Source organism: Macaca mulatta, chromosome 3 (genome assembly GCF_049350105.2).
Source record: "Macaca mulatta isolate MMU2019108-1 chromosome 3, T2T-MMU8v2.0, whole genome shotgun sequence".
In the NCBI taxonomy this organism is placed as follows: Eukaryota; Metazoa; Chordata; class Mammalia; order Primates; family Cercopithecidae; genus Macaca; species Macaca mulatta.
Window position 1 is genome coordinate 103,704,248 of NC_133408.1, and position 14,336 is coordinate 103,718,583.

The window sequence follows — 14,336 nt, forward strand, 5'->3', positions numbered from 1 at the left end:
TGAAGAGACGAAACTAATGCAACTGTATAAATTAGAATGGATAGCCATACATCTCTGAAATAATGAAAATATGTAAACTGATCAGACTTTTGATGTCAGATTTAGATGGTAGTAGACTAGCTGTAACACTGACATTAAAATTCTGCTTTTGTAAGAAATTTATAAGAAGGAAGGTCAATAACTATATTTTCTTCTATTAAGACTAACCCTTCACTATTTCAATACTGAACTAAATGACAGCTTTACAAAACTATTTCAAGTAATATTCATTATCACAGTGAAAATGTGAGACCAATGTTAAGAGTGAATGATTTGAAAACTCCTTTGATGAAAAAGGCAAGGGTACTAAATCAAAACATATACAAAATGCTTCAACGCATTTCTTTATGTGATATGAATAGAAAGATTATCCATACAAAGTTAGAAAAATTAAGATAAATTATATATTAGTACACCTTCCCAACCACAATTTATATAAAAATTCAGAACAGTGTACTGTTATTTCAATCTACACCATAAAAACGCCCGGACTTGGCAGATGATCTTCTAACTGTGATGTATTTTCTCAGTAGAAGGTTTAATTGTTGCAGTCACTTTTTTAAAGTTTAATTTTCATTGTTAACCTTACTGAATCATCAGTAAACCCAGCTGATTGGGACCCACTGCGGTTCCATTCTCAGTTTCTCTATGGCAGTTTGTAGTTTTTCAAAGGCTTTGTCTAGATTGTCATTTATGATGATCAAATCAAAATAGTGGTTGTATGCTCTCTGAATCCGTGCACTTTCATCCACTGTTTTCTTTAAGTCAGAGTCCTGTTGAAGAGTTTTAAAAGGAAATGTTTGTATTACAATGCATATTTACTTGCTCAAACTCCAACTAGAAGTGAATATAATAAATAGGTTAGATATATTTCCGGTAATTCTGGTATTAATCCTCAAAATCTAATCCATATAGTGTTAAAGACAACGCTGCCATCTGTTCATGTCTTATTCTTTCCAGCAATCCTCATGTTTATATTTATGAGTATTCTGCATCTTCTGTTTGACTGATACTAAGATAAAATTCCTAATTAAAAGACTGCTGACAATAATCTTGGAGTGAATAATACTGTAGTGAATCTACAGTAACAAAAGAATTACTATAGGTGACTGGTTTCTAGCTCCACTATATTATCCTTTTTGAAAGATTTTTATCTTATGGCCTATGTACATCATGGAACCCAATTTGTAGTGGCTGTTAAGCTCAAAGCCAAATTTGCTACCTTTCTCTAAGATAAGATCACAGAATCTTAGAAGTGTTTTTTGAAGATTAACCTTACATGCTGCCCATCCTCCACCAAAACACATACTCACATACGTTTATTTATGTTTTTGTCCAGGCACTGTTCATATTTCATAAAGTAGTTTTAGTCATTGTGGAATGATGTGGGGAGTACATAAGCAATGGGTTCTACATGAGTAAAGCTTTTTGTAAGATGGTGTTTTGATTTTCACTATACTTCTATATATTCTACAAATATTTATTGAGTTCCTATTAAGGTGTCTACTATGTTTCAGAATCAGTGGGTATAACAATGAATAACAGAGAGGGTTCCTATCCTTTAGTGGAGGAGATAAAGAGGAAATAAATATAAAAAATTCCAAGTTGTGATAACTATCATGAAAGAAACAAAACAGGCACAAAGAATTTTAAAAGATCTACTTTAGATAAAGTGATTGGAAAGAGACTGAGTAGTAAATGACAGTTAAGCTGAGAACTAAATGAAAATAAGGAGGTCAGCATCCAGGCAGAGGAAACAGCAGGGCAAAACCCAGAGGAAGGAAACAACCCTGGCACGTTCAAGATACTGAAAGAAGACTGGAATGGGTGAAGGGCTAGGGAACAAGGTAGGTCATGGAGGACCCCTACGTGATCGAAAGACCTCTGTGGGCCTCAAGTGAAAATGTGGCATGACACGAGTGGAAGCAGGGAGACTGATGGCAGGAATCCAGGTCAGAGAAAAGGGCTGCCTAGATTATGATGGTGACAGAGGAGATGAAAATGACACCAGATTGGAAATTTATTTTGGTGATAAAATAATCAGGATTAGTTTTTTACATCATCCAGGATTTGAAAAGGGAGGAAAATGAATGAGTCATGAATTGCTCTTAGGTTTCTAAGGTAAATAGGTGGCTGTGTGAGATACAGAGTGGAGGGGTGGGGAGAGCATAATTTCTGGGGGAAACAAAGTGTGCTACTTTGTAATATGGTAAGCTTAAGATGTTTGTGAGACATCCAAGTGGAGATGTAGAGCAGGCTACTGGTTATGCAAATCAGAGCTCTGAGGTCTGAGCTAGCTGTATATAAATCATTAGCATAACAATGGCACGAATGTAAATGATGTTGATGGAAGCACCCAACAACATCATTTGTGTAGAAAGTGTAGAGAGAGAAGCGGATTCATTGCCAGGCCTGAAGGACCCTAATACTTACATTTCAGCTAATACTGAGATTTCTAAATGAGTTTGAAACAACTAAAATATCTCTGATTACAGATATGCAAACAGGCCACAGTTCAACTTGAAAGCAATTCTTGCCTATTATAGCCATTAGCAATTTGATTTGTTAAAAAAAAAACAAAAAAAAAACCTGTTAACAATAATGGAGTATGCCATACAGATGGAACAGGAAATAAAGATTCTCTCTCTGGCTATCGAGTGTTCTCCAGGATATAATGATATGGGAAAAATGCAGGCACATTTTGTACATAAGGTATGATTTATGTATAAAATGGCGGGGGGGGGGGAGGATACACAGGCACACTTGCTTATATTGGAAACTAATATGGTAAAATGGCTAGCAATAATGGTAGCCAATGTGAGTGGGAGGAAACAAAGGGAGAGGGAACAGAAAAGCTGGATTTAAGATTTATGTTGGAGCAATGAAAATGTTGTACAGAATTATACAACAAAATTTAAATTCAAATAAAAGCCATTCTTAAAAATCAGAAGCCAAATAAAACAAATAAGCCTGTGTTCCAAGTTGGTGGTTTAACCATGCAGCAAGGAATTATTTCAGTGGCTTTAAAAGAAGATAGTATCCAGTGGGTTATAAGTGGGAGGTGTACAATGAGAACACATGGACACATGGTGGGAATAATACACACTGGGGCCTGTCAGGGTAGGAGCACAGGGAAGGGAGAGCATCAGGAAGAATAGCCAATGGATGCTGGGCTTAATACGTAGGTGATGGGTTGATCTGTGCAGCAAACCACCATGGCACACGGTCACCTATGTAACAAGCCTGCACATCCTGTACATGTACCCTGGAACTCAAAACAAAAGTTGAAGGAAAAAAAAAAATCTAGTGGTATATATCCTAAGAACAATTAATAAAAGACTGAAACTTAAATCTTTTCACTAATCATATTGTTAATACAGATATTACTCAGAAATTACATATGTGCATGTACTTGTATTTATATACATGTAAGAAAAGATATGATGTTAATATAATCACAAACCAAGGTTTTCAGGATAAGAGGAAAAAAAGGCAAATATAAAGCTAAAGAATGTAAAATTTCATTTGAAGCTTTCAAATTGAACAAATGATGTATATGTTTTCTAAAAACAAAAAATTTATTTCCTACCTCTGGTTACTGAAAAGGTCTAAAAACAACGTCCAACTGAGTTTAATGTATACCCTTACTGTCTGAATTATCTTTAAATGCTATCTCCCACTAAAAGAAACAAGGGTTTCTGGATGGCTGGTTCCAGGTCTGGGCCAGGAAATGTAGAATAATCTGGAGCATCTTGTCATATCAGAAAGCAAGGAATTATCAAACACTACTAGAATCGTGTTAAAAAGACTCAGAATTCAAGTTGAATAGGCTCCTACTAGCTGAAGACACAATAATTTAAACATTAAAAAGAATAACCGAACTAAACACACAGAGATAAGGTACTTCAAGTGACTTTAAAACATAGTGATCTTCCTGGCCAACAGGGTGAAACACCATCTCTACTAAAAATACAAAAGTTAGCTGGGCGTGGTGGCACGTGCCTGTAGTCCCAGCTACCCGGGAGGCTGAGGCAGGAGAATGGCTTGAACTCGGGAGGCAGAGGTTGCAGTAAGCTGAGATTGCACCACTGCACTCCAGCCTGGTGACAGAAAAAAACAAAAAAACAAAACATAGTGATCTGACTGTATATACTTAGTGGGATATATTCTAAAGACAGAAAGAACTAGGTGGGGAGCTGGGGGGACTGTTCACAGTAATGATACTAGTGGTGGTTGTGTTGATACACTTATTCCCAGAATGTTGTATTTGTACTGTGGAATAAAGCAAATGAGCAATTATATAATATTCTAATTCTAACATTTCCAGTGTGTATGAGAACTGGGATATTCAGCATAAGAGAAAGGAATTAGGCATATAAGATAAAATAAGTTAAATAAAAATCCTGTGATCTTGAATTTGATTGGAAAATATCAGAATAAATTCATGATATATTTTCCTTCAAACATACAAACAGAAAAGCATATATGCTAGCACTGTCCACATAAAAAGGTCTAGCAAGAAGCAGTGAGCAACTCTGTGACAATGGGCGCTGTGAGTATTATGGTCTTAAAACACTATTTACCCTAAAAGAAACCAGAGTATCTTGGAAAAATGGCTGGTTCCTGGCCTAGAACAGAAAATATACAAGATGAGCCTGGAACATTTGTTCTACCAGATAGCAAGGAAGCTACCCAAGACTATCAGGGTCATTAAAAAAAAAAAGGTCTCAAGGGCCTACTAGAATAAGCTCCTATTGGTCAATGATGGGACAATCTTAGCACCAATAAGAATAATCACTGCAACAGAATAAAGCACATCAAATAAGTTTGAACACATGTGCTCAAGAAATTGAAAAAACAAAGCCAATCTCAGCTGGTCACCTGTAACCTCTAGAGGCTCTTGGGGAATAAACTCATTATTCTGAAAGCTGACCTACAAAGGATAGTATCAAAGATGTATCCTGCCTTTCCTGTATCAACCGTACCTCAGAATAATCAACTACTTGATGAGGAAAAGTTCTTTTTAAGAATTCTATTTTATAAACATAGAAGGAATGACAAACTTAGAATACTACCACTTTGCCATCCCTAAAAAAATAACTTATCCAAGGCAAAGATCAATAAAGTTTGCTAAAACCATTAGGTAAAGAGTTACTGAGGAACTTTATAGATCAGGCTAACAACTTCTGACCCCACTGATTAATCTCATGACAAAAAGCCTGACGTATGCCTCATGATGTAATAAAACAAGTACCACCTATGAATTATTCTTGCAAAAACCAACTAACCACCAACCAAAACCTCAATCTGTGTCTGACCAACCCTCTAGATCGACCTATCAGTTTACAGGACATAGAAGGGATAGAGGAAAATGATACAATGGGGGCAGAATGGGTAAAATCCAGATTATGGAACATGCTGTAGGATAAATGACCTACTTTTTTTTTTTTTTTAAACAACTAAAACAATGTGAAAAGAGAGGGGAGGGAGGGTGGCAGTGAGAATTTACAGATTAAAAGGTACTAAAGGGACATCTGCTTCTAGCCAAGGTGGAATAACAGGCACCAGACTACCTCTCCCACCTAACAATTAATTTATGGACAAAATGTATGAAACAGTTTTTAAGATACTATACATCAAGATATTAAAAACAGATCACAGAAAGATAGAAAACAAATGAAGTGAGTCCTATGATTACTCCAGTTTACTGGCTTGAAAGAATTTATGGGTAGTAGGATAGAGAGAGTGAGCCCAGAGGCGCCTACAGGACTCTGAGTTGAAGACAGAGCTGAGCCCAGGGAGACCCAGGTGGCAAGAGTTTGCAGGACGGAACGCTGGAGGGGAAGAGCAGCACAGACAGACTTTGGAGATTTGTAGAAGGTCCTTGTCCAGCATTCAGCTGAGTACCAACCTGCACATGGGTACGACCTGAAGCTGAGAAAGAACCACCAGAAAGGGTTAGAGGTACCCAGGGATGGCACCTATTCCCCCTTAGCCAGAACAGAAAACCTCATGACTCACAGGCCCTGTGGTAGGAGTACCAAATAGGTCTTGCCTTATTTGTGGGGAATAACTGGCCCTAAAATAAGAACTGCTTGGGTCTTACCCAACACATGTAAAAAGTGAGACCTGAAAAAAACAAGCTATTTCCAAATAACTGCATCCTAGAACAAAGCTCACAATGTCTGGCATCCAAAAGAGTTACCAGGATTGCAAAGAAGCAGGAAGATATACCCATAATAAAGAGAAAAATCATTCAATCAAAACCAATCCAGAACTGACTCACATGTTAGAATCTGCAAAGACATTAAACACTTACCATGTTTCATACATTCAGAAAGCAGAGACATGGATCAACTTGAAAAAGAACAAAGAAAACTACTACTACCTGATTTCATGGCATATAACCAAGTACAGTGGGGGGAAACGGTGAGAGTGGTGGGAGGAAGGGTGCAGGGAGCAGGTTACACAGGGAAATGTGTGGAGATGATGGACATGTTCATTATTTTGGTTGTAATGGCTTTCATGAGTACAAATATATGGCCAATTTGATCAAGCTGGGCACGTTAGGTACGTACAGCTTACTGTGCATCAATTATACCTCAATTAAGCTGGGAAAAAGATTTAGGTGACAAGAAGTAAATTCAATGTGTTGATCTTGTTTGAATACTGATTTGAACAAATCAACTGTTAAAACAAAACAAAACAAAACAAAACCTTGGAGAAACTCAAATATAGACTGCATGTAGATGACAGTAAGATACTGCTTATTAATTTTTGTTGTATTAATGGTATGTTTTAAATGTCTTTATCTTTTAGATATAAATATTGAAATATTTATGGATGACATGATATCAAAGATTTGCTTCAAAATAATTCAAGGAGAGGAGGAAGTGGGGAGGGGTCTAATTAAAACAAGAAATTGCCATGATTATTCAAGCTAGGCGATGGGCATAAGGGCTCCTGTTTCCCCTTTTTTGCATAGATTTTTGAATTTCCATAAGTGAAAAAGGAGAGAGGAAAAAAAGGAAAAAACATGTAATAGAAACTAAACATCAGAACACCTGACTTTACCAATGATAAACCATATAATAAACATGCCTGTTAGTGATCTTGGAGCCCAGTCACCCCACTAGTAAAATGAAGGCGTTCAATTAATATGCGTATTTTAATATTGGTCCATTTCATTTTACAAAGGGGAACTAAACTTTTGATTTAAAATAAAGTATACAATGATTTTCAAGTAAAAGAATACCGTTCCAGATCCTAACTACATCTAATTAATTTTTATTCTGTAGCACCTTATATAGCATGTTTGTTTCATAGCATAATTAGCTAAGAGTTGGCCAGGCATGGTGGCTCCCGCCTGTAATCCCAGCACTTTGGGAGGCCAAGGTGGGCAGATCAGGAGTTCGAGGTCAGGAGTTCGAGACCAGTCTGGCCAACACGGGGAAACCCCGTCTCTACTAAAAATACAAAAATTAGCTGGGCCTGGTGGCGCACGCCTGTAATCCCAGCTACTTGGGAGGCTGAGGCAGGAGAATCGCTTTAATCTGGGAGGGTGAGGTTGCAGTGAGCTTAGATCGTGTCAACGCATTCCAGCCTGGGCAAGAAGGCAAGACTCTGCCTCAAAAATAAATACATAAAAATAAATTAGATAAGAGTTAAACATGCTCAAAAGAAAAGGAAAGATTTTAGAAGGAAAATCATATGGTTAGCTCACGGTCAGAAGCTTGGTAGTGATTCCTGCATCCACCACAGCCTTGTGCATGGCACGCAACGTCTCTAGCTCTGGAGCCGCAATAAATACCACATAGGGCATAAACTCTGACGTCCTCAATACTTTCAGTGCCTGTGTAAAAGAATTATAATAAGCCAATTTATACAATATTAGAACTAGAATTCTGCTACCCTTTAGTATAAATCAAAGGCTGTTTGCACTTGTTCTATGGATTAAAGGACATAATTTAATACCTATCTCCATTCTGTCATTCTCATTCCATATAGTACTTTCTTAAAATAGTGATCCATTTATTTTGTTCTAAATTCAGTCTGTTCCTCTTGAAGAAACGAAAGTATAAAACAATGATCAAAAACTCATCAAGAGTGATGTAAACTCTTTTTATGTTAATTGTAGAATTCTGTTAATACCGAAAAAGTAGAAATAACCTCAATGTTGATTTATTGGAGAGTGGTTAAATGAATATATATTCATACTATAAAGTACTATATAACAATTACAAAGAAAAAAAAGCTCTACAGTAACTAACCATAAAAAGATCTTCAAGAAACAGTACTATTTAATAAAATCCCTGAAGAATCTATGTAGAATTTTTCCATTTTTGTAAAAAGAAACAACAAAAACAGAAAACCCATTACCTTATATATATTTGTATTTAAGGCATAGTGAAATGACTAGAAAGAGATATAAGAAACTATTAACAACTCTTATCTCTGAGTAGGGAGGTGAGGTTGGGCTGAGTGTAGCAGAGTGGGAAGGGGTAGGTGAGAGAGAAACATAGAGTGAGAATAAGAGGTGTGCATGTGTGTCAGGTAGGAGGGGGAGTGACTTTAATTTTTTATTCTTTATATTGCAGACTAGAGTTTTAAACTTAACATTTTTTAATGTATGCATTTATGCATTACTTGAACAGGTAAATACATACTAAACTTCTACCGTAGATCTAATCACACAGTTTCTTTTGCCACCCAAGCCGCTGTTGGCTAATTGTTCAGAGATTTATTTAACTAGCTATGTATACATAATAATATTCTCTATCACCCAAAGGTAATGGAGGGAAAGAGTCACCTTTCCACCCTGACAAAACAAACAACCCCAACACACAGAAAATAAAAAAACTCCACAGAAAATAAAATATAAAAAACAGCTTTGGAATCCAAGCAGCTTACTTGTGGGTTGACATCCAGAATGCAAGTCCGTCCAGTCTGGACAACCTCAAGAATAGAATCAATTTTGGTTCCATAGAGATTTCCTTCATATTCCCCATGTTCCAAATACTTTCCAGCTTTAATATCTGCTTCCATCTCAGATCGTGACACAAACTTATATGCCTGGCCATCTTTTTCATCTTCCCTTGGTTTCCGTGAAGTAACTAAATAAAATGGTGTTGAGACTTTCGTACAAAGAAATTGTAGGACATAAAAAATAGACTAAAATACATAGGGTGGCTTAACATTTTTCCACTTGGTGCAGCAAACTACAGCCTATGACCAAATCTGATCTGCTTCTTTAAGTTTTATTGGATCACAGCCATACTCATTTGTTTATGTATCATACATGGTTTCTTTTCCATTAAAACGGTGGTAATTGTGACAGACTGTATGGACTGCAAAGCCTAAAACTTTACCATATGGCCCTTTAATAGAAAAAGTTTCTTGATACCTTAGAGGAATATTTTAAGAGGTAGTCCCCCAAACAAAATTCGCATCCAAAAATATGCTTCTTAAAATCACTTTGAAACTCAAAATTTTACCTAGCAGCAGAGCCTTCAATGACGTTCTTAATTATGGTAAGTGTTAATAAGTGTGAGGCATGTTGTGGGTGAGTCTTTTCAACTGACGAGCACTCTCCTTCTCCTTAGGAATCTATCACATCCTTTCTTTCCACATTAACACTTCCTAAGTGTCCCAAAAGGTGAGCAAGCAAAGTTCACCTATTCTTAGTCGTAATACCAATTTTGTAAAGTGCAGTTTTACCCACAAATTATCTATCTTTTACCTTACCTCAAAACCAACCCTTTCTTTTAGCTTCCTGTTTATTGATACTCCCAAATGTTAATTGTTCTATTTTACACTTCAGTGGTAGAGCTAGCCGCCTCATTATTATTATGGTCTATTAAACTCCTCTCCTCTGACCCGACATATTATTTCTGGGAAAATGAGACTGAATGGCTCAAGTGAAAATTTAGAAGTAGGAGATCCTTTTGTCTGATATTTTATAGCTTTGAATACTTTCAGAGACATACAATCCTTTGCAAATTGGTCTGTGCTAGGAACGGTTATTACCACTTTCTAAACTGTTGCAAATGTGTACTCTCTGACAACTTTGTTAACAATAACTTTGAAGAAGAAAAGTAATTTTTGAGTGTGTTATTTCAAGCTTAGCCTTACTCTGGGCTTTGCTGGATCAGAGACAGAAGTATTCTGTTTCTATTAGCTAAGTAGTTGCAGAATAACTGATGGAATTATTAAGAACACCAAATTAAGAAAGTAATCCAAATAAAAAGATGACAGTGTTTTGACTAATTCTAGTAAGCATAAGACATAGAAAACTTTTATAAGAACAAAATTAACTTCAAACTCATGCTCAAACATAAGGGTCAAATGAGATCATTATGTATAATAGGACTCCCGTTTTTCCCTTGTTTTCTGGCTCAACCTTGAGAGTGGTCATCTTAGACTACTGTGAAGAGTGTTTATAAAGTATCTTCAAGAATCTTCAAGATGCTATGATGGCTTCTCATATTTAAAACTGTGTGATCTTTAAGGTTTTTGGAATTAGTCACCAAAGGTGTATAATAAAACTTCAAAGGCAACTTTCAGTGCTCCAAATAAATGCATAATAGGACTTGCTTCAACATTGTGAACATTAATTTTAGAAAGCAGTTTTGTTTGTTTTTTTTTGTGAAGTACTACAGTGAAACCATACAAGGGAATGCACTGCTTGAAATAAATACGTATATGTACACGTACTACACCTACCTCCATGCTGAGGGAATCTTAATTCTTAAGAGAAATGTTCTTCAGTTTACAAGTGAACTTTAACTACAATCCTATTCTCTACTAACACTCCAAAAAACAGTCTACGTTGCCACATATTTAAACTGCTTTCCATTTCTAGAACAGAGAAATTAGAACATGGTTTGACTACAACTGATTCCTCAGACTTCTATACTGAGCAACTACATAATGTGATTTTTTAGAAGTAATTTTTTATGACAGGCAAAATTATTAATTTTAGCTGCTATTCAAATAATGAAGAAACAATCAACAAAGTAATACTTAATTTGTTAACTAAGCTCAAGATGTCAAGATGTCAATGTTAAAGAGAAAACAGGATTCATAACATAGCCTATCTCCCTAAAATAACAATGTTTTTCTATTTTATTTTAGTATCATTTTGTAATATATAAAGAAAGTTAAATCACCTTAATTTTATAACAGAAAATTTTAGAAATTCAAAAATATATGGAAAATAAGCAATATACTCCCAAATAACCAATGGATCAAATAAGCGATCACAAATGAAAGAAAATACTTTGAGAGGAGATGGTGCTGTTGAAGAGCACAGTTACAGATAGAGCTGACCAGGCGGTTCCAGAGTGCCAGTTGTCCAGCAGCACGTTCATTACCTTGAAGATGTATGATGGTTGAACTAAACCCATTCATGCTAAGAAAAGGTTCTGTGGAGGGCTTTAAGCCCTTGATAATTGTCTTAAAAGCTACTGATGGGAAAAAGATCAGCACTGTGATGAGCACTAAAGAGCTGAATCATATGGCTAATTCAAACATATTAAGAGCTAAACGGATGGGCTGAAGAATAGGGACAAAATGAGTTAAGACTAAGCAGCACAGTGAAGGGCACTACATTTCTTGCTTTCACCAACTAACGGATGAATCGCTATTTCTTCTTTGGTTTTTACTTTTGGTCACAAAGATGGGTTTCCGTTCTGCCAGAGTAACTGTATTCATGTAAGATTTAGGGTCATTGTGGAGGGAAGAAGGGTTGGAACAGAATAGTTGTCATAAGAAGCCAGTTTATTATTTTAGATCTGGCTAACTGGTCTGTGTTGCATAGTTGTACATTCAGGATTATGGTTTTAAAGTCTCTGTAGCCATCTACAGAGACAAGTATCATTGAACATATATATATATACACACACACATATATATCACCCACTCAAAGCAAAAGTATTTTGAGATGAATGAAAACAAAAACGCAGTATACCAAAAACTTTAAGACGCAACTAAATGCTTAGAGGGAAATCTATAGCTGTGAAAGCCTATGTTAAAAAAGATCTCAAATCAATAATCTAATTTTCTATCTAAAAAAACAGAAAGAGTAAAATAAACCCAAAGTACAAGTAGAAAGAAAATAATAAAGATTATAGCAAAAATTAGAAAGTAGAAAAAATACAGAAAATCAGCAAAGGCAAAATTTGGTTGTCTGAAAAGATCAACAAAATTGACAAATCTTTACATAGACTAAGAATAAAAGAGGAAAGACTCAAATATCTAAAATCAGAAATGAAAGAAAAAATATTACTATGAACCCTGCAGAAATCCTGAAACTGATTAAAAAAAAATCCAAGTTGACCTATAACAAGAGACTGAATTAATAATCAAAACTTCCCACAAAGTAAAGCCCAGGGTTAAATGGCTTCACAGGTGAATTTCATCAAACATTGAACAAATTATAATTAATCCTTTACATACTCTTCCCAAACAATGAAAGAGGAAAGAATACTTCACAACTCATTCTATGAGTCCTGTACTACCATATCAAAGCTAGACAATGACATCGTAAGAATGAAAACTATAGACCAATATCCCTTATAAATATAGATACAAAAATCCTTACAAATTACAAGTAACCGAATCTAGAAGTATATAAAAAAGACGGCACATCATAACCAAATGGAATTTACCACAAAAAGACAAGGTTGGTTCAATATATAAAAATCAAGGAATGTAATACATCATATCAATAGAAGACAATAAAAAACAAAAATCATATGAACCATCAACAAAGAAAAAGCATTTGGCAAGATCTAGTACCCTTTCTTGGTAAAAAGCCAACAAAGTAGGAACACAAGGGAACTTCTCCAATCTGATGAAAGGCATCTGTGAAAAACCCACAGCTAAAATGGAAAGACTGAATGCTTTCTCCTTTCTCCTTAAGATCATGAACAAGACAAGGATGTTCACTTTTGCCACTTCTATTACACTATTACACATTACACTGCAGGTTCTAGTTGAGGCAATTAGACAAGACAAAGACATAAACAGCACCCAGACTGGAAAGAAACAAGTAAAACGATCTCTATTTGCAAATGACATGATTTTGTATATAGAAAATCCTGAGGAACCCACACAAAAAAAATCATCATTAGAATCAATGAGGTCAATAAGGCTAAAAGACAAAGCCAACACACAAAAATCAGTTTATTTCTATACACTAGCAAGGAACAATCCAAAAAGGAAATTAAGAAAATACTTTTTGCTACAGAATAAAAAAGAACAAAATACTCAGGAATAAATGTGACAAAAGCAGCATAACATTTGTATAATGAAAACCATAAACAGCATTAAAATGAAGACCTAAATACATGGAAAGACATCTATGCTCATAGACTGGAAGAATTAATACTGTTAAGATAGCACCTGTAATCCCAGCACTTTGGGAGTCTGAGGCGGGTGGATCACCTGAGGTCAGGAGTTCTAAACCAGCCTGGCCAACATGGTGAAAGTAAGTCTCTACTAAAAATACAAAAAAAAATTAGCCAGGCAGGATGGTGGGTGCCTGTAATCCCAGCTACTCAGGAGGCTGAGGGAGGAGAATGGCTTGAATCCAGGAGGCGGAGGCTGCAGTGAGCCAAGACTACGCCACTACACTCCAGCCTGGGCGACAGAGCAAGACTCTATCTCAAACAAAACAAAGCAAAACAAAAAACAAAACAAAACAGATGGCAGTAGTCCTCAAGTCAACTTACTGGCATTTCTATACAAATTATAAGATAAACTTCCAGTTGTTGCAGACAAGGTAGCTAGAATTCAATATAATCCCTCTTAAAATTCTAGCTAACTTTTCTGCAGAAACTGGAAGCTTATAATTTATATAGAAATGTCAGGAACCCAGAAGAGCCAAAACAAACTTCAAAAGAAAGAACAAGTTGAGAAGGTTCACAATTCCTGGTTTTGAAACTTAATACAAATATACAGTAATCGAGACAATGTGGGACTGGCGTAAGGACGGACATCTAGGTTAATGGAATAGAATTGAGGGTTTATAAATCCATCTTCACATTTACAATCAATTTTCAAAAAGGGTGGCAAGACAATTCACTGGAGGAAACAACTGTTCTTTTTGACAAATTGTGCTGTGACAACTGGAAAAGTGCAAGCAAAAGAATAAAGTTGGAACCCCCTCCTCACACTCAACACAAAAATGAACACAAAATGGCTCATATAATCTGCATATAAGAGTTAGTAGTATAAACTCTTAAAATAAAATACAGGAGTAAAATTTTGTGGCCTCAGGTTAGGGCAAGCCTTGA

General features: G+C 35.8%; 1 protein-coding gene across 21 annotated transcripts in view; it reads right to left on the reverse strand.

The window, feature by feature from the left end:
* Positions 1-367: 367 nt before the first annotated feature.
* The window catches only part of PALS2 (protein associated with LIN7 2, MAGUK p55 family member), a 103,503-nt gene continuing 89,534 nt past the window's right edge, over positions 368-14,336 (reverse strand). For 16 of the 21 annotated variants that reach the window (XM_077994935.1, XM_077994930.1, XM_015133854.3 and 13 more), the window contains 3 exons: positions 8,950-9,152; positions 7,763-7,891; positions 368-812 (listed from right to left, as the gene is read on the reverse strand). In XM_077994935.1, the coding sequence (XP_077851061.1) occupies positions 636-812; positions 7,763-7,891; positions 8,950-9,152 (509 nt within the window). In that variant the 3' untranslated portion in view covers positions 368-635. 21 annotated transcript variants of the gene reach the window in all.